This window comes from Neodiprion pinetum, chromosome 6, assembly GCF_021155775.2.
Source record: "Neodiprion pinetum isolate iyNeoPine1 chromosome 6, iyNeoPine1.2, whole genome shotgun sequence".
Classification (NCBI taxonomy): domain Eukaryota; kingdom Metazoa; phylum Arthropoda; class Insecta; order Hymenoptera; family Diprionidae; genus Neodiprion; species Neodiprion pinetum.
Genome location: NC_060237.1, coordinates 9486497 through 9508117, shown reverse-complemented (window position 1 = coordinate 9508117; position 21621 = coordinate 9486497). Strand labels below are relative to the sequence as shown.

General features: G+C 35.2%; 1 protein-coding gene across 1 annotated transcript in view; it reads left to right on the top strand.

Moving 5' to 3' along the window:
* The window catches only part of LOC124222035 (serine-rich adhesin for platelets-like), an 88260-nt gene that overhangs the window by 39345 nt on the left and 27294 nt on the right, over positions 1 to 21621 (top strand). Inside the window, exons 4-8 of the mRNA XM_046632606.2 lie at positions 10475 to 10709; positions 11695 to 11778; positions 13979 to 14129; positions 18476 to 18556; positions 19424 to 19495. Of these exons, the coding sequence (XP_046488562.1) occupies positions 10475 to 10709; positions 11695 to 11778; positions 13979 to 14129; positions 18476 to 18556; positions 19424 to 19495 (623 nt within the window). The remainder of the gene's footprint in view (positions 1 to 10474; positions 10710 to 11694; positions 11779 to 13978; positions 14130 to 18475; positions 18557 to 19423; positions 19496 to 21621) is intronic.

Sequence of the window (21621 nt, the reverse complement as noted above, 5' to 3'; positions counted from 1 at the left end):
CACAATGCATATTATCCACCGCATCGTACTTCTCTGCGATTTTTTGCTATTTCTGATAGTATACTAATAGTTTGTCAATACTCGGGAGTAATTGTTATGATATAATGTAAATTGTCATTTTTAGAAACAAATTGATTGAAAAAAAAACCTGCATATAGTTTATTTGACCGTATTCGATTAAATTTGAAATTTTCGTCGGCCATATTGGATCCGTCGTCTTGAATTTTTGAAATATGCTGTCAGATTCGTAACGAGCGACCAAAAACCACAGAATACCATCTTGTTATAAAAATTGACTCAACACAATAACGCGTGACTCTAATATAAGGGTTAACGCAGTAATTCTTACGTATATATACCCAGTACTGACAATGAGCTTCTAGCCTTTGACCTCGAGCCTTTAATGCGTTTTTACAGTACATGCATACGGGATATATATATAAGGCCTTGGTTTTCCAACGGTATAAATTATCCCCGCCACGCTACACACGAGATAATAAAATATCACATCTCGTCGTCGTGTGTGGTCCCCCTTTCAATTTACCCAACGAGAACGACCACCTACGCCATTTCATAGACAACCGGAATCTCTCGACCTACCTGCGGTCTATTCGCCATCAGAATGTGGAAGAAAAAATACGGAACTCGGTTGTTTCTTTTATTTCGTGCAAAATGTAAAATCTGGATTTCGGTGAAAAATTTGTTTTTATCGATAGAAAGAAAATGTTCTCACGATATGCGGGCTAATGATCAGAAATTAGATAATTCCAATTGTTAAATTTTACAAAAATTAAACTCGTCACAATTAATGGTAAGGAAATTTTTACGATAGGATAGAAGAAAATTTCACCAGGATAGTTTATCTTGGTCAGAGTATATAATTTAACTGAATTGCAAGAACGAACCATTTTTTTTTTTATCATGCGCAAATTCATAGTTCACTGATTTATTCCAATCACTGTAACGTTGTCGGTTTAACAAAAAAAGAAAACCCTTCAGCAAGGAGAAAATTTTCGTGGAAATAATATGAAACGGATATCACAACGCGTATGAAATTTCGTCATACATTCTTGATCGTGAATACAGTATCATGCATCATACATCATACATCATGCATGGTATTAAAGATCGAAACCAAAGTTTGGATGCTCGGATGTTCGGATGTTCAGAAAGTGACGTCACCCAAAATTTTTTTTTTCTCTTGACGTCATCGATCTACAGTGATCGTCGACGACGAAAATCAGCTAGCCAAATTTCTCAGTCTGGAAACAACCGCGCAATGGAGCGGACGGTTCCGCAAATTTCGAGTTATCGGGTTCTCTACTAATGAGAACAAAGATTGTTTGAATTTATAAAATATATGAAGAAAATGTGGCGAAAGAATTTTATTCTCGCTTCAAAGAAATGTCACTTGATTCCAATGACAAAGTGATCATAAAAATAATTTGTGTTATCGAGTAAAATTACGTTTATTTGAATTGACTCAACATTTCTTTCGCCATATTTTACATCCATGTTTGGTAAATTCAATCTTTTTTTTTTTTTTGCATCTGTAGAGTCATATGGTGACAGAATTTTACTTTATCGGTGTAAAAGCACATCAACGTGCATTCCGCATCAAACAAGTTTACGACATTTTAAGATATATATCCTAGAAGCATCACACACACTTTTTCCATCAGACTTTACTTAACACTTTACTGAAGTTCATCTGCAGGCGTAATATTCCTCTCTTCGTCTTTTCGCACTGCAGTTACAACTGTACGTCGCCGCGTCGGCGTGGAATTACTTGAATCTAACTTAAATCGATAACATTTAGTTTCGAGCACGTTGCAATTTTTTTTTCTTTTTTTTTCTCTTTATGTACATTCCCAAAGCAATGAATAGATTTCTTTCCAATTATTAACAGAGACCAGTTCTGTGAAAGGAACTTCAAGCTCTTATAGACAAAAATTCCATTAATTTTAAAAATTGACAAGTGAACATTTTTCGTAAAAATCGAATGGAAAAAAATTACCCGGTTTTTTTTTTTTTTTTTTTTAAAGCACGCAACGTTACAAAAACAGAGCATGTGAACAGTGAAAATATTCCATGTGATAATGTTCTCAGCTGCAGATATTTGTTTTTAGTAAACAACGTTAAATATTGTAGAAAAAAAATGCATTTCGCAAAAAGAAACCTTAGAAAAAAAGAAACGAGAATCTATTCTTTGGCTTTGGCTATTTTTGCATCGTTCGAAATAAATTTTATTCATGAAAAGTTTAAATTATTTCGCAGAATCATTTGCAAACGAATATCCAAAGCTCAAGTATCAAAACGTGACTAATAACACATACGTAAAAATTCATTTATATATACGCCCGCAGACGTTAAATCTACTTACGTATGATAATATAAATATAACTGGTTTTTCAATATCATTTTTTCCTAACTCCTATTTTTATCTCCTTTTTTTCCTACCTCACGATTCTCAGCCGCTCAACGCAATTCCCCGAGGCGTTTCGTCTAGCGCCTACAGCAAAAGTCTAGACTTTTGATTGCGACGTAGGCTGCTGATGCATAAGATATCCATATAACGGATATATGCATATGACATAAGGCGTATGCCGAAAAATTCAATTTCGTTCATTCGTCGAATCAATTGAAACCAAGATATCTGATGAGGTTATTCTGAAATTAAACAGGTTAACCAGGAGTTCGTCGTACTTTGAAAAAAATGAAGAAGTGAATTTAACCATCGGAATTAATTACATCAAACGAACAGAAACATTCAATTCAAACAATAGAAAATCCAATGTCAATCATTGCTTTAATCAGTTTCAATTAGGTCCCCAATAAATACCTGAGATGCATTTGAATGTTTGTTCTTCTGTATATAGTAGATTTTTATTATACATATACAAGGATTTTGCGAAAAAGATTTAAGCTGTGATTGGATTGTCAAGTTTATTTTTTTTTATTTTTTTTTCAATCTCACGTAAAGTTAATGTAGGAGATGAGCTACATAAAACAAGCAGGAAGTTATTTTGACCGGTGTTGATGGGGACGGCCTAAGAACTTCCTGCTGGAATACGCTTCCACTCCATAAAACATTAACAACTGAAATTTTTTTATTCAAGTAATTCAAAAATTACGTAATCGACAAGATTTTATCAGTTCTAAACTAAATAAAGTTCGATTGAGAGTAAAATCATCAAAGTTCGTTGATCTACTCTAAAGATGTCATAATTTTTTTTTTTTTTTTTTTTTTCTTTATATTGTTAGTCAACTAACTCTGAAACTACTGGACCCATAAATCCAAATCCATTTATTCGTTCTTCAAATATCGGACAAAAATTGATCACACACTCCCTTGAATCTTAAAATGTTACGACTTAGTGAAAGCTGAACTTTTCATTTCCGGTGTGATTATAAGTTCGCTTATTTTTGTTATTGTCAGAAGAAAAAATTGAAATAGCCGAAAATTGGATTCATCACGCTTTTAAAATGGAACAGTTTTTAAGCCATCGCAGGCTTAATTTTTAGACGTTGATAAAAATTGAAGAATTACACAAATATTGAAAAACAAAAACCAAAGTCACGCTTATCACGTTTAAGCGAAATCGAGACAAGAGAAACCGGTATAACGAAAGCGGTAACTTATAAATATCGCATTACTGTACGCGTATGAAATTTGACCATTTCACGAAATTACGCGATGTGGCGGTGAAAAAAAAAAACACAGACACGATGGATGCGGACTCTAAACGGCGGGAAATATTTAACAATAAATCGTTTCTACCCGATGGAGGTGAGGTTGCAACCTTGAATGGCTTCCAGCCGTAAGTGAGTCACGTCGAGTCGACGTCGCCCTGGTTCACGGTTTACCGTCGGCTTGTGTAACGTGCTGACGTATACTTGATCCGTTCGACGATATAGGTAGCGAAAAATTTTACAGACTAATTGATCCGCGATGCCGAAAAATGGTTAAAAGTAGAGCAGCAAAGGGAAGGATTTTTTACCGAAGCTTTAATTACCTCGTTAAAATTCAATCGAAATAAGGAAGTGCAAAGAAATCATAATCGATACATTTTCTACACAAGTTGTGATCTATGACGATAATTAATGCAGTACATATAACAGAATGTTGTACAGAAAATAAGAACCAAATTTTTTACGATGATTACGTATATTTTATTTAACTCGTATGGTGTGTACATACTAATTGTAAAACATGGTTTCTTTATCTCGAAAAAGAAAGCCGAACTCTGAAATAGAATAAGCCACTTACTATGCAGCTATCTCTTGGAAATACAATTCACAAACAATTCTTCATCCATATTTTGAAAATTGTAGGATTCGTGACATGACTTCGTTGATTGGTAACCGACAAAATTTTCAATAAAAAAAACATTTAATTCTATTTAAAAAAGGTTCACAGCAGTCATTCTTCAGTATGAAAAAATTCCAAACTGCGCCGTTTTTTTCCCCCCTCATTGTTAAGGAAACCATAAAATAAACTACCGAAGCATAATTACATGTTTCAGAAATATAACCTGCACGTAGTAAAAAGGAAAAAACGACTCAAACACGATGTGATTTATTATAATTTTGCGAGTCAGTCGAGTCGGTATGGAATTCCCCGATTCGCAATCCTCTATTCTTGCAATAAACAAAGCTGATTACCGCAAAGTGTGATTCCAAGTTACGCAGCTTATTGTTGACAAAGCGAATGAGCATAGAAACGATCCTCGACGAATGAAACAACTAAGTAATTCATTCAATTAGCGGCTCGTTTATTTTCGTGTGATAGACTCAGGGGCTAGATAATTATGTACCCTCGTCAACGCCTTCCTACACATACCATCGTTAAGTTGCGTACGACACATTTATATATACCTATTAACTAGCAGCAGCGCGAATATTTTCAAACGCTTCGTTGTGTCAAAACTATCCGATACAGCGATATACTCTCGTGGATTTTTTTTCTTTTAGAGCTCATCGAGAGCTCAAAAACCCCTAAACATGAATTTCCTCTATCTCTGAGACAATAGTCAATGTTCGCATCAAAGTATCCGATCCCCCCTTCCGATTTCGCTTACAAATATCGTTATATCTTTAAAACTATCGATATGGTTGTAACGAAATGCAGACTAAGGCTTTGGGCCAGACGTTGTAACTTTCTGTAGGAAAAAAAAGAATCAAAATCGGTTCGGTATTTCTGGAGTCATGAGCCAACATCGGACACAGAGAGAGACTAGAGAGAGAGAGGGAGAGAGAGAGACGTTGAGAGGTTGATATAGCTACCAAGCGGAGAAGAGATTATCGTTGCAGCAAGTTGCCTGTTGCTAACTCCTCGCCATATACGTATAAGTAATATAAACCAAGCGAAGGAAACCACCGTATTACTCTTGTTTTACACACGTATGCATCGCGAATATGTTCACGCGTAAAACGCGACGAATAAAAAGGTTGAAACGTTGAGAAATAGTGCAAAAAAAAAAAAAATAAAAAAAAAATCAAGCAAATGAGCAAAGAAAAAAGACGTAAAAAATATACCCGTAGCTCGCAGGTTGTAACTTGTGACTTGTGCCCAAGGTCTGTATACATACGTACATACATGTATGTGGATATTACATGTGTGTTATATGCAACAGGTTTGTTGCCTCCCATATAAAGTGAAACGTATATTATGAGACCGGGAATTGTGACGCCACGAGCAACTCGCATATCCACTTTTGTTTTTGTACAAGGTATACTTATTATATACCTGTATGCATGTATGCCTGTGTATGACTTGACATTAGATTATCTGGTTTATGCAATTTTTTTTCTTTTTTTTTTCTCTTTTCTCTCTGGTCTTAATTCTTACGTTTCCGATCTCGTTTTTCCACCGTTTCGCTCTATCACCCTGGCAGGCTATGTGCGGACGGTCAGTTACTGCACGGCTGTTGAACTCAAAGTTTAAAGTACAGATTCGTCGTTGAAAAACTGCTGAAAGTGTGTTTAAACGAAAAATATTAACTACTTCCAACTCTCTTTGAATGTATTAAATTTGCAAGGAAAAAAAAAAAACGCGTGGCACGATTTCTGATACCGAAAAATTATTCAATTCTCAATCGTAGTCATTCATTTCCGCGTGTAAAACAATTTTAGCTATCGAATGACAAATGTCGTTATTGTGTAAGGAAATTCTTTCAGAAATTAACCATCGTATAGTGAAATCGAACGAATTTACTAAATTTTCAACAATTTCGAAGCGATTTGAAATAAATCGCTTCCAAACGGATATTTAAGCTTTTGTTTACAATTCCAATATTTTCTATACTTTTATATTTTTAAACAGACCTTCGTAGCTTGCGAATATAGCAATTTGACGAATACTCGATCCGTAAAACCGTATCGTAATAAAATTAATTAAATTCAAAAAAAGTATCGACTCTTTGTCAAGATAACTGGAAGGAAATAACGGAAGTCGAATAATCGTCGGTCAAATAAAAAAGAAAACCAGCGAAAATTATAACGAAGCGAATTGCTGACACGAATAATCGGCACAGTCTTTCTAACAAGACAATAGATCCATAACTGTCCGTTGCAGCTAACGTCACGGATAGATTAATTTTGCCCTGATATCCGTTTGCGATCTCGCTTTGCAATTATTTGTTAGATCTGACTTTATCCGGCTGTTAGGACTTCGTTTAAAACGATAATGATCACTGAACTGAATCGCAAAATAAATTCATCCTCCTCCATAGAAACTGTGCAGACGACTCGAGTAGGTGTAGAAGAGTTTTCGCAATCTTGCAAACATTGCACTTCGATATTATCGTATCGTGTACTGCCAATTGGGTTGAAGCGCTTGTTCGATAATTCTATTGATCATTTTAATGTAGTTTTTTTTACTCTGTATTATTATTATTCCTCTATCGCACAATCAGCAGTTTAATCTTCATCGAGCAACAAATTTTCGGCAACGTTTCAGATGCTTGAAACGAAATATTTCGCCAATATCAGCTTTGATCACAGATTTCGTGATATTTCAATTTGCAGAATTGCATACACAATTTCTCAAGTACGTCATCAACGGAAAACTTGAAATCTATCTTGAAACGAAAGTATAGAGTTTGTTTTGCGGTAGGATTAAAATAAATTGGGAAAATGTGTTCATCGCTTATATATAAAGATATTTATTGATCATACAAATTCCTACAATACGAATTATCAATATAGGCGCTTATATCTACAAAGCATTTATATATAGTTTATTACGTGCTGAACTTTGATTTATTCATTGAATTACTCAATTATTAATGATATATTATTATCATCTTTTCTTAAATATACTTTATATTCACAATAAATATCAATATCTGATCATCCGCGGCTGGTGACAAAGGTTTAATAACGATGCGAGAGAAAAAACATAAAGATAATAAATTTGTACACAGCAACTGCAGATTATAGACGGGATTTATGTATATGATAGCATGCATAAAATGTGTTGATATGCTTTTCCGACGATAAGACACGAGTAATATAACCATAATTCATACGGATCTTCAGCCGTGTAACGTAATATCTAGTTTAAAATCAATAACACGCACGATCTTCCTTCTCATATGTGGAAATATATAAGGAAATATGTTGTATTTCTATGAACGTACATTTCACGCTTTATGTAAGCTGATTTCCTGTCGAACATTTGCTACGCGATACAAGCTCGACGCTGCGGAAATCGAACGACGGTTCCGCATGTAAATACATATGTACGTATATGTAATGTGTATATAATATAATGTAATGTATAACGATTGGAAAATTCTAATCTTATCAACTGAAACGAACTGGTATCAGCGGCGAATGTTTTTTACCATTCAGTCAAGTTATTCGTTTCGAGTGCCTATCGTTTCAACTGCAAATGCGACGGAAGTATAACCTGTCCCGATGTCATTCGTTCAACGAATCGGATGATTATCTAGGTAAAAATTCTAATTGCTAATCTCTCTTTTCGATCCTTTCGACCCCGCTGTTCTCCAATATCATGAAACAAAAGATTTTTCTTCATTCGACGCGAGTTCGTATTCCATAAATTGCGCGTTGTTCTTCATTTCCTTATAATTTTAGTATCTCGTAAATCGTTCAATTCGGATTATGGATCAACAACTTCTCCTCTGGCTTTCGAATATCTCGGGTAAATTTTTACTTTATTCGTGATAATTCCATAAATGTATGCGCATATCTAAATCATAACTAAACATAACCAAAACTCGTTATCCGCAACTTGACGAACCCGAATGAAAATGCTGCCATGCGAGAGAATTTAACAACTACAAGTTTTCCGCGTAAAACGCAACGTTTTTATTTCTCTTTGTTTCATTCAATTTTACTCCATGTTTCTTTACTTTTCCACAGTATTTTAACCGTTGAATATATATATATATGTATATATTTATTTTATTTTTTATTTATTCACTCGTTTCTTCATTAATTTATTTTTCTGACAATGACGTACCCGTAAAACATTCCTCAGTTCAAAACATCTCGTCGAATTTGCAAAACAACAACTTCTATTGGCCACTGAGAGTCTGACGTCATTACAATTTAGCACCACGTGTTTGATTCCCTCTGATTGGCCGGAAATCTTCGTAAACTTCGCGATTCGCACGCGACATTTGAGAAAAAATGTCCACCAATGATAATAATAATAATAATAACTGCCAACAACATACCTATAAAACAATTTTCATTCTTTGCGTGTGGTGAATTGTGGCCTTTTTTTTACACCGTTCATTATCTTATTTGGTTTAACGTGATCAAGGATTAGCTCATTTTTCTTCAGTTGTACAAATTTATCATGAAATTTTCATTAGGCAGATGCTTGTATAGATTTGCACACACGAATGTTAAGTGACTCATTGTCGATTCGTCAGCTGCAGCGGATCGGACTCGAAAAATGTTCTATCGTGTTTCGATCTCCGATAATCGATCGCGTTAATTCTGATCTAATGGATAGGCAGACTAGGCCATAAAAATAAACAAAGAAATTATAATGAATGTAATGAAAAATTAGCACAATAAACGATGCCTGCGTCTGCGTATAAATATCACTTGTCGATATTATCTGGTGGAAACGAACCGATGTTCGTATTTAATTCTACTGGAAAAAAAATCCACCCAAACATGTATTCAAGTGACGCATCGTCGTATAAAGCGCAGATCGTACAAACGTTAATTTTTCTTATCGATTAATTTCTGTCAGCGGGTTTATAAATATTTACATCGAAGGTCTAATCTCTTTTCAATGAAATCTGACCGTTAAATGGCTACATTAGCCGCGCATGTTACATTTGCAGAAATTTCGCAACGCTAGAATGGATCAGTTAATTAATTAATACAAGACACTCGATCGGATCTAAGAGCTGCGATAATATTAACTTGATCGCATTTATTCGAAAATCAATTTCGACCCTTTGCCTGAATGTACAGTCGATTTTCTTATCATTCTCAGCCCTCGAGAGCCAGGGATCTAATTATCTACTTTATTTGACGAAGAGACAAAGTAAGTCGTAGAAAATACGCTGGATCACGATTCAGTCGCCGATAGTAACATGTCCTGCGTATTATTAAAGGTATTCGGTCAATTTTCGTGGAAATAATTTATCTGGGTGAGACTTTTTTTTTTTGTACAATGACGACAACAGGCTTAGAAAATTCGTTTCACGGTCAGTCTCCTAACTTGGGTCAATTTATTCACTGATAAATGCAGCGTGTCAAGAGGTCAATTTATAAGGATGTGTCACTCGTACAGTCCGATCGAAAAATTTCTTCGGCTAAAGAAAAATAAGTCAAACAATTATTGTTTGAGAAATGCGATGCAAGTTCCTCAACTGATAATCGAGAAGTTTCAGTACCTACCGACTGCATATTTTCAATTAAAAATGGGCAAGCAACGGAAAAAAGCAAGGAAATCGATGTGATTTCGGCGATAAGAAAATTGTGAAATAAAGTGATCCTCTAAAACCGTTACCAATTTATACTCTCTTACTTGGATATTCGTGCTTTTCAAATTTCTCTAAAGCTCAGAGAACAATGTTTTTATTAAATTTACGCAATTTTTCAGTCCGTCATTTCACAGCGTTTTCCTTTCAACAACATCACAAATATCGCAAAATTTTCATGCGATACGTGGACCCAAATATCATAATCGTTATACCCACAAAACCAAAATAATGACTTGCAAATTCGTCAATTTATGTTAAACCCGTTATAAATTATAACAATCGAATCGTTATTCTTCTGAGATACGCTATAAATTTGATTGAGAAAAAAAAAAAAAAATTGGCAGTATTAACTCAATTATCTTAACGATTTCTCCAACTCTGAAAAAACCGCCGAGTTCATTTATTGTATAAGATAATGTAAGCGTAAAAACTGTTTGCAATATTAACATGTAAAAAGTAATCTGTTTGTCATATTTTTATCCCGAATGTTTTAGAGCCAAAGAAAAGACGTTTTCACCCGTTACGAGGACTGCGAAAAATCTTCAGGCGAAAAAGCCGAGGCGCCGCCGATCTCAATGCAACTTCATGCAGCAACGCCGATGGCAACGATCACGTCCTCTCTTCTCGTGATCGCGAAGAAGTTACTTTGAGACACCCGGCTGGACGCCCTGAAGAATCCCGCAGTCGAAGCGCCAGCGAACTTCTAACGGACCCTTGCGACAGAGAAAGGTTTCGTAGACTTTCGAAAAGTTTTCCCGTTTTCATTTTTTTCTTCATCTTCTCCAATTTTTTTACGTTTTCAAGTTTTTTTTATTCTCACATCCGTAACACGTTATTTGCATATTAACGAAATATACAAGGAAGCATGCAAAAAAAAAAATCTATCCTGAAGTTATTTTTTTTTTTTTTTTTGTAGTGAAAAATAAAACTAAATTATCGCTCATTACTTTCACGACGCGGTAAATAGTTTCTTGAAATTTTAATCTTTCAACGGGGGCGACTCCACATAAGAAATTCATTGTATTTATTTATAATTTTTACGTCTAATGAAAGTTCGATTTTAATTGATATTTCCCGGTCGTTTGAAGGTTGATAAGTTTTATTGATTTTATATGAAATTATGTCTGACAATGGTTTAAAAAGAAAAGAAAAAAATTGATAAGCCTCCGATCGATCAGACGAAGTTATTTATTCCTTTGTAGGAGTAACGTGAAATTTCTTCGCGTAAAATGAGTTATTTTTTTTTTTATTCTTTGAGCCACGCACATAAAAGTAAATTAGTACGCATTCAACGAATCACGATTAATTAATATTTTTTTTCAAATGCCGACAAGTTATTAATAAAAAGAAGAAAACATCACGAATCGTCCCTTTTTTTTTTGTTTAATCTCACCAACTTGAAAAGAAAAATTTCTTCTACTTATTACATTTCTTAATTTCAATAGTTTCGAATACAAATTGTCAATTGCAGCTAAATTATCTCCCGTGATGTAAATATTTCAGTTCTCAAAAAACACTCTTGCTTAGCTTCAGACGATTGAACGTTGTCATTCAAACAACAATAATTTCTTAACCACCTATGTTTCTTTCGTTATATTTTTCCTCTTTCTCATGAGAATCACTCTACAGTCCAGATAATATTCTCTTATCTAGGTAAAACGATAATTGGATAACGAACTAACAAACGAGTTTGGCACGCATGTGTTTCTTTTAGTACTACCGCCGAATCCAACGACTACTGGCCAAGAAAATACAGAGCCGCCGTAGTATCTTTGAACCGTTACGAGCGGAACGAAACGTAAATATCTATCACAATGTGAAGAAAAATATCCTATTTGCTTTTGTCTAAGATTTTCTATTTCGTACGTACGTTGATTGTTTTTCAAGCTTGTCCCCCCCCCCCCCCCCCTTTTTTTCCCCAACTCTGCGTCGTAATGTTAATTTTTGAACTTCATGTACATCGTAACGTATTATCGTTATCATAAGTGATGTTCGCTGTATGTAGTTTTCGTCGCTAAATTGTCGCTTTTGCTCTTTTCGTGGTATAATGTACATTAGGGTGATCCTTATTCCAATGCCTTTTAAAATTAATGCAAATATTACGTAAAAAAGTATATCCCTTAAAAAGTAGACGGAGTGGCAACAATTTTGCTCAAATAAAATTCCCTGACTTGTTCCGTCAAAAAATTCGGGATTCCCTTACGACCAAAAGCTCCAGAAGTTGTGCACTTTGATTTTATAAATTTGGATCTCAAAACACATAGTATTTCTTCTTTTCACACGAATAATTAGAAATTGAACAATACTATTTCCGAAAGTTAGCTTGACTGAATTTACATTAGCATAGCTCGTTTTAAAACGACTTATAAAAAAATTACATCTTACCCTATGATCCGTCATAATTCCCCGACTATTCCCGGTTTATCGCCACCCTGATTCGAGCTCCTTATTTCAAGATTACAACGTGCCCTAAAAGCTTAGCAGTTTCGAATAAAAAATACATGAGTCTTTTCAATCAGTTACTTCTTTCTTCTAAAAGATAAGATTGTAGAAAAAATGAATCCAATGCGTAAAATGGGACAAAAAGAAAATAACAAGAGTTATAATAAATATAGAAAAAAAATGGTCTAGTTAACAAAAAAAAAAAAAAAAACTCCCATAATTATACCATCGAACGTCTTGAGAGGGCGAGAGATGAAAGTAAGAGGCAAAAATTGCCTGTTGATTCGGCGAAATTTTATACCCCTATTGCAAGTTTGAAGTGCCTCCTCAATCGGGCGAAGTAACTGACGTCTTTTTTCTCTCCAGGTTTCCTCGTTCTTATTATTTCTCATCGCTGTCTATCCTTCATTTTTGCGCGCTTTCTTCTTTTGTTTCCCCCCAAGTAGTCGGTCAAAGCTATTGTCTCTTCCGGATCATCTCAAATATTGAGGAACACCCTCTTTGAGAAAAAAAAAAGTGCTGGGTAGTTGAGAAAATACATATAAGCAATTCCGCCATTTACAGGCAGGCGCCAAAATCGTGTGCCAAAATTTTGATTACCATTGAAAAAAGTACGCCTTTTTTGTGGCTTCGACGGATAAAAAAATTATTCTAATTATTTCACGGAAAAGTTCGGAATTTCATTTTTAGAATGTAATACTTCTACATTTTCGATGCAATTATCCACATAATTATATATATACATATATATTTTTTTTTTGCCATTAAAAAGCCATAAAGAAGCTATTTTTCTGCAGACAAGCTGTTTTTTAGCTGTTGCTAGAATTCTATATAAAAATGAATCTCACATTCGGAAAGTTCAGACTTTTGTAAATAAAACAAACACTACTAGTCATATTATCATTTAAAAATCTGAAGGTAATAATTGGATAGAAAAATGAATCAAATCGTTTCTCGCAAACCTTTAGAACTAGAACTCTGTAATTTGGGAAATATCCATATCTTATTACACCTGAAAACACGTCAAACTCACGTCGGAATCAAAATTTTTCCACCTGTCCGCTCACATCGATTATTCAGGGAATCGCCCGTACATACGCGCGAACCAGTAACTAAGAATCAGCTGATTCAATCGTCAAAATCATATCGAACGATAATATCATTGTTTTTATTTCTCTTCGTACACCGACCGATGCATCAATAAATAGGTATTTTCTAGCATTAGCTTATCGCTTCAATACGCCTCCTTATCCAGCTCTCGTATTTCCATATATGGCCAACCAGTCCACAAGCAGCGTTGGAACGAATAGCTGTGTGTTCGCCTTATACCTGCTCGTGACGAAATCGTTTTACGAAAAATTTTATCAAATTTCACATAATTATTGTCTCGCAATTTTTTTCTCATAGTTATTTAAACGTTCACTAGTAAATCACCAACTAACTTAGTAACAGTAGTAAAAAACGAGTAAATAAATTTTTAACCAAGTAACAATAATAACAATAACAGTAACAATAACAATAACATGTGAAACTCACCCCCGTAACGTTTATTGCAGCGTTTTCCTGCGACGGAGCGGAGTCGGCGAGGCGTTCGCAAAACTTCGAGGAGGGCCCGGTCAGCTATCCGTATCTCACGACAGCGTTTTTCCAGGCGAAGTGCCGCAAACTCGTCCGCTCTCTTCGGTGGATCCGTTAGCCACCCTGGAGGTTGGTATTTGAAATTTATTCATAACACCAGACGTTTTTTTTTATCATATTGAAGTTAGCAACGTTCACTGAGAAAAGTTTCATGTGTTATAGTAACTGGAAAAATTCAGTAAAATTTTCGCAACGGTTGCAAGAAAATATAGCAACGGTGATCGTAATGAGAAAGAATAGTAACGGATACTAGACTTTATGGTAACTGCTAGAAAACTAATTTTCATTCTCTACCTAGAACTATATTTTTCGATTGTGGTAAAAAATGAAAATAGTTAAGGACTGAGCGGTAACCGGAAATAAAAATTTCTCTCAGTGTTATCGTAACGATTCTTGCTGAGGAAAAACCGTTATATCGCAATTTTGAAATTGTTTGAAATTCAGTGAACCGTAATAAAATAAAACACTCACTTCAACGTAATTGTAAAATTAAGAAAACAATGATGTTTTCCCGAATGTTTCGTTACGATAACGTTACTAACTTCAACTTCGTGATTTTTTTTCAAGGCTTTTGCTAACGATACTTAAACGATAAGAAAATATTGCAAAACTCGTCAACAGAAGTTAAAAATTAGTCAATTGGGTCTGCCACGGAAATGATTGTTTTTAAACGATAGCGTACTTTGTAAATAATAATTCAAAATACGTATATCGAATAATATTGAAACATCACACAAGCAAAATGGCTAGTATTGTATAACCGATTTGAGATTCGAAAGTTTTTAAAATGGTCTGTTTTACGCGCCATTCTTGCGACATCGTGATTTAACGTACCTAACCTAACCTCGAATTAATATTCTAAGCTGCAAAAAGCAGATCTTAGATACCTCGTAACGACGTCACGAAAATAATGTAAATTCGAAATACGAAAACACGACTCTAGTAACTCTTAAAGTACTTTCAACAATTTTTATCGATGAAATTGACACGTAAAACACCGTAGTTTTCATGCTGTAAATCGATTTTTCTGGTAAACCCAATTGAAAAACAATTGAAACAAAACCAACAAACATTCACTGCGGTTCGAATTTTCTTCAGATTTGTAAAACACACACCACATTTTACCTTGATGGCGAAAAATCACCACGAAATTTTAAGACCGATCGGTCGAAGGGTATCCGAAATATTGCTCAAAATATGCTGCGGCTTATTGTCTAATCTTTACTATTTTACTCCCGAAACCGAAACCTGAGCTGTTCTCTCCAACCGATCGGAAATCAGTCCAGTTTAGTATTCAGTATACAAATCGGAATAATTAGAATGAAGAGTGCCTGGCAAAACTCTGCTCTTTAACAACTTCCATTCCAACGAATGGTTCACTCAGGTAAGTGTACCAGTTATTGACTTTTTTTGGTTGCATCTGTTAGATCCTTAGTTCTAAATTTACCAAAAATTGAATTTCTAGTGTCTAACGCTCTAGCAATTGGTTTTAGTCATCGATAAATTGACAATTTGTGCCGTCAGTTTATAATTTTGGAAAATAAAGGGTCAATAATTGGGTCTAAACGTGTCAATAACTGGTACACTTACCTTGCTCACTAGCTAATCGTACGTGTTTAGCCTTCGCGTAATGTTGACATTCGCCGTCCTTACCAGGGTACAAAGTCGTGCGTTCACGCAAAGGAAGCTCACATTGTGCCCAGAATTCGTAATTCAATGACGTACAGCGTGAGACTGTCTTCTTGTTCATCTTTTTCCAATTATCTATTTCGTGATCAGAAACGTGCCAAGGTAACTGCCATTTTCACGATGTCGATCAGAGAAATGTGGAAAACCGGGAATTGTCAGGAAATTTACACGTGCCTGGAAATTTTCGAGAAATATCAGAAAATTCGGAATGTGTCCGGGAACTTTTGTACTTTTTTACCTCAGCAGTGTACAACTCTTTGAAATTTTAAAAATTACCTTTCGTGAGACAAGTGACGGGGTTTGTGTAAAAATGTACAAGTGACGAAAAATATGCTTTTCGGACGAATTTTAAGAATTGATAAATCGGTGTTAAGCGCAACGTAAAATTTATGAAAAATATAAACACATACTAAAAACAGTTAGTACTCTCAGATTAATATTCTTACCTTCGTGTTGAGAAAGAATGTTCAATCCTGATCTTCCGTTAGTTTCTGAAAGTTACAGTGTTTACTGATACGGTAACATATGGTATCTAATTTTATTCGAAATTGAACAGAAAGAAAAATAAGAGTATTTCAACTTTCGATGAAAACATGCGATGTTTAATGTTTAACTACCTTTTTTACACGATAAAAGTAAGTTGGTAAAATTAGGTTGAAATGAGTTCTTGAAAAGTGTATACTTTCGTTCGGAACATCCGGTAAATATCAGGGAATTTGGAATTTAAACATCCCGATTCGACGATCATCGTACCGTCTGAGAAAGCACAAGACCTGCGTGACGTGCAGGAGCTTTCGAAGCGGCAGCGATGATGCACTTTTGAATCCGCCGTTCGAGTAATCGCAAAAGCTTTTTAACGCCCCGAACGCCTGGCTTGTACTAAGAATTTAGTAATCAAGAACACGACAACGACTCTTCGGGTACAACTCGAAAGCAGAAAACAAAAAAAATGTAAGCATCAAGTTTTTTGTGTATCACTTCTAACGGTGTGTCATCACAACGGATCCAAAATTGAGTATTTATTGAGTATACACGTATGCTTGGTACATTGGACCCGTTTGTCATTTCGTATTCAAATTCTTACGAACATTTTTATGTACGTAAACGAGCACACGAAGAGGTTTTCACGCGAGTAAGACTCTGGAAGTTCGAAATTTATGCAAGGCTTCCAAGTCGTTTCGATTGTTGTGTTGTATCGAAACGTTGCGTGGTTTTTCCAAATGTCAGTAGATCGTTTTAGAACCCCGTTTCATCTCCTCGACGTTAAGCAAACCGAACCGGCGATGAGTTTTAACATGCCTACAAGTATTCTTAGAGCGCATACCAGGTTGCCTTGTCGGCTTTGCCTCTCATCATCGTTATCGTCGTGCTTTCTTTGCAGAACACCAAATGGCCATTACCTATTTTCGTCCGCAATAAGGTCAAGCGATTTAAATAGATTTATACGCTCACCGTCGCTGTTCAAACCCTTCGTGCAATATCTCGGCCGATATGAGGCCTGAAAGATTTACGCTTCTCAATTTTACCCATCCTTTGAACTTAATTCGCTGTGTTTACGACGCGCAATTCGATCTCGGCAATTGCGATCCAGGATTATCCTGAATTCGAGTCAATGAAGTGGTAACGATAAAATGGAGCAGATTCGTAAAAGAATCACAAGCAAATAGTCGAATTTAAACAGTGTTTGGTCACTTTTGCAGTCTTACAAACTGAACAATTATTATGAAACATGTTTCCTCCATCTAAGAAGGATCGCCGTTGCTTCGTGATAATGTCACAATTACGCACAATTTTGAACAGTGATCAATTCGATTAGTTGCAATTATTGATTTACTATTTCATTTGTCGACATAAGGATTTCATCTTCATACGTTCGTAACGCGTGCGTCATTCATAACGTGTTACTCGATATTTGGATTCACAAGTACGAAGAGAAATCAAATCTGGATAATTAATAAACGCATAACGTCAAATCGTTATTGTTAAAAATTTAATTCGATGTCGCTCGATCACAGGTACTGCATACAGTACGAAACACGGATGACAAAAACACTTTATCTCTACGTAAAAAAAAGTATGACCTAATTTTCATTTTCACGGCCGGCTTTTTTATTTTGCACCGACGTCAAAGGGGTCAATTTAATTAGCGAAGACACCATGATCGAGTGTATCGACACGGTGTCATTTCCCCGTTTGGCCGATGCGCGATAGCGAATTCCCAGCACGTTTTGAGATCGCTAACGTTACACATGAACTACGTGCATGCGGAATGTACACGTGTATAGACCGGTACATAGTAAAACATGACTCGCGTGACCGGTCTGCCGATCGTGAGTCAGGTCACGAGCAATTATCAAGAGTCTGATTAGGAATTAACCGTTAAATTAATAGGTATGGATGTCGTGAAAAAATGAAAAACCACTGGATAAAGACAACATGTCCCAATTGAAATTGGGAGAATTTTGACATCTGTTTTTATTTCCATCCAAAGTATCATATTTTAAAACAAAGAACGAAAGCAATGGTAACTCGGTACGTACTTCGAAATTAAATTTTCAAACGTTATGTAAAGAGTGAATTATTAAAAAATATATAAAAATTGTTAAGAATGTTTCTCTTATCTTTTTCTCTCGTCATAGCAAGTGTCAAAGGCTCGCATATGTGATTAATAAACGGTTTTCCGCAACGCTAAAGATTTGTATTAACGAATTTAAATCATGTTTCAGCGAAGACCGTCAAAAATCAGCGAAACCGAAGGCAAAGAAACGTCGTCTCTAGTTACCCAGAAACACCGGATATCCCTTCAGGTATGGATAAAAAGATGTATCGAAAATTATAAACGTCGAATAATCATTGTCAATAAAAAAAAAACCGTCACACAATTTTTTATTTTAACAAATTAATATTTTTTTTTATTTCCGCACCTGCAAGAATCATCCTATTTTCGGCAAATAAATTTTTCAACTAGTTCAAAATTGTTTTCTCCTACAAATCTAGAATTTGATCGTACAATAATTGATACTTATACCGTCTGTTATAATTTGTTCATTGATAAATCGAGACGAGTAAGAAAAAAAGACATCGTGTACTTTCCTCGGTTATCATAACCGTGCAATTAGAAAATAAAATTCTTATATATAAGGCATTCCACACCAAATCGACCTACGTTAGACCCTCACCATCGGCGAATTTATTGATTTTTAATTACTGTGTACAGTGTACGAAAAAATCATATTTCACTGAGTTTAAAATGTTTTGGACCACAGGTTTGATTTTTACTGCTCCCGAAAATAAAAAAATCCCAATTTTCGAATGAATAGCCCCAATAGATTGGCTTCAAATTATACTCATGAATTCTTTGATAAAAAACGAAAATACCAGGATAGCAGCGGGCAAGCTTTTGGTTCAGAAGGTACCTACTAAACAAGTAATTGAAACGTTAGAGAGTAAAACTTTCACAAAAATACGAACCCGTAGTCCAAAAAATCTAAAACTGGTCAAAGATTTTTATTTATTTTTTTGTATACTCTACACCACACTTGGAAATACAAGAACATTGCCGATGGTAAGGATCATCCGTAGGTTGGTTTTATGTGGAATGCCTCATACATATACATAGATATACGAGTCTCGTGTTATTTCCGGTGTTGATTGAGCTGTCGTTTGATTGATAGGTGTTGGAGCAAATAAAGACCGTCATAGAAAGCAGAAACCAGGTCTCATCCAGCGACAGTACAATTCTACAAGTGAGTAATTCAAATTTAATATCACATTCAATGTCGATATTCTATTATTATACACCCTATTATTAGCTAAGAATACCAACGAAATATACAGAAACGCAGAAACTGAACGAAAAGTGATGCGAAAATCTCCTGCAGCCTTTTAATCTTAACTGGTAACAAAAAAAACAAAAAAAAATTTAGCATACTAGACAGTTTTGACGGTGAATTAAACGAGCCTATACATTTTATAACCATACAACTCGCGTGTCAAAGATCCGTTCCGCGTGAAGCCTGAACTGTAAATTTTACACAATTCAACCTGAATCTGCATTAAACTTTGGTCATAGTACCTACGCGTCCAGAGATGAGGCTTATACGAACCGTTATTTACCTTGTTTTACCGTATGTATAAGTTTATTATACATATACGTATACAGTGTAATACATTATAAAAGATAGCAAAGCGAAAGAATTCCGAGGAATACACGAAGCGTGACAATTAACGGTGAGAACGTTGCGTCGTCGTACCAAATTCACACTTATGTTAAATCCATTTTCTTACAGGCCTACATCACAAAAAATGATTACTCGACACAATTTCATTCAAACGAAGCGGAAAATTCGTTCCATCATCAACAATATTTATCACAATTTTATTGAAATGAAATATATTTATTTCGAACAGATTTTCTCCCATTTTTTCTCGGAGTATTGAAAAACGCGCAGGGTTATTTGATTCCGGTCGATATTTTAGAAAGTTAACAGAAATAAAGTAATTTACCCATGTTTAAGAAAACATCGCGTTGATTATATTATACCGCGATTGTAACCGGAAATAGTCCTTTTTTACCTACTATTTTTTTGCACCGCTTTCAAATTTTGCATAGCGATATTTTTGACTAATTTTTTCTTATCTAAAAAAAGTTGAGATCCCGATAAACATATTGCTGGCCTTTTATTTTGTTTAAGTAAAACATCTCGATTCGCTCAAGGTTTTACACAGACGAGCTTGACTCATTTGTGTGGCTTCGATTTGTTTTAGTTTTGGAAAATAAGCCTGACTGACAAAGAGCCTTTTCAACTAACTAGGATATTCAGATCTTATCGTAACGCGCGGAATTTACCGCAGATTATTTTCCGTGAAACACGACGATCCAGAGTTCATTAAATATCTTATATCGCTTCGCCTCTTCTCTCTACGAGGAGGAGAAAAAATTCCACGTTTAATGAAAATCGCGATAATTTTCAATCCCTTGATTGGATCAATATTTGAGAATATAATTAATAAATCACACTAAATTATCAGGAAAAGGTTTACAATCCTACTTCTTACAATTAGCCGCTCAGCGAGAGGTCCGCTGTGTAATTTAGCCGCTCCGTCAGTAATTCTAAGAAACTATATCAGCAGGAAACCACTATATGGTTAGATAATTATTATTCTCGCGATGCGATTCTACTTGTTCATAAGTATATTTTTATTCAAAGTGTAGTTATTCGTCGTCGAGCAGCAGGCCGAGTCGCACGTCAACGAGTCGATATTCATTCATTCCGATAAACTCGAGGATAAACTAAAATACAGTGACGTTTGACCATATTTGCAGACATTTTTGCCGGAGTGATTTTTACCGAGAAAAGCGAAGTGAATACGTAGAGTTAAAAAAAATAACTAACGAAAATAAGGAAACCCGGATAATTAGAAAAAGTGAAATATGACCGTCTTCGTCCGCTGGGAATCGTACTTTGGAAAGTTTAAATTGTTTTGAAGGGGTGTTTAGCCTCTGCAGGTTATCCCAAGAGCGTCACGAAAGCTGCAGATATATTACCGGGACCAGGTGAAAGGGTTGGCTCTTGGGAGCCTTGATAAAGTTACAAACTCGTAGGGAATTTTTCTGGATTTTCTGTATCAGGAGTTTACACACGTGGACAGCGTCATTATAAATTTTCGAAATGGGGGTGAGCCGGATATTTTCTAATTTAACGCCTTGGATTATATCGTTCGTTAAAATTTTTACCTTTCGCATTTGTAAGAATTTTTCGACCGATGGTTTTCCGATCCACGCACGCTTGTTGAAAAACAATATTTGTGAAAAAAAATATACGCTTGTCTAGAATTTCATTGTGAGATAGAGACGCGGCGTTTTTGTGTA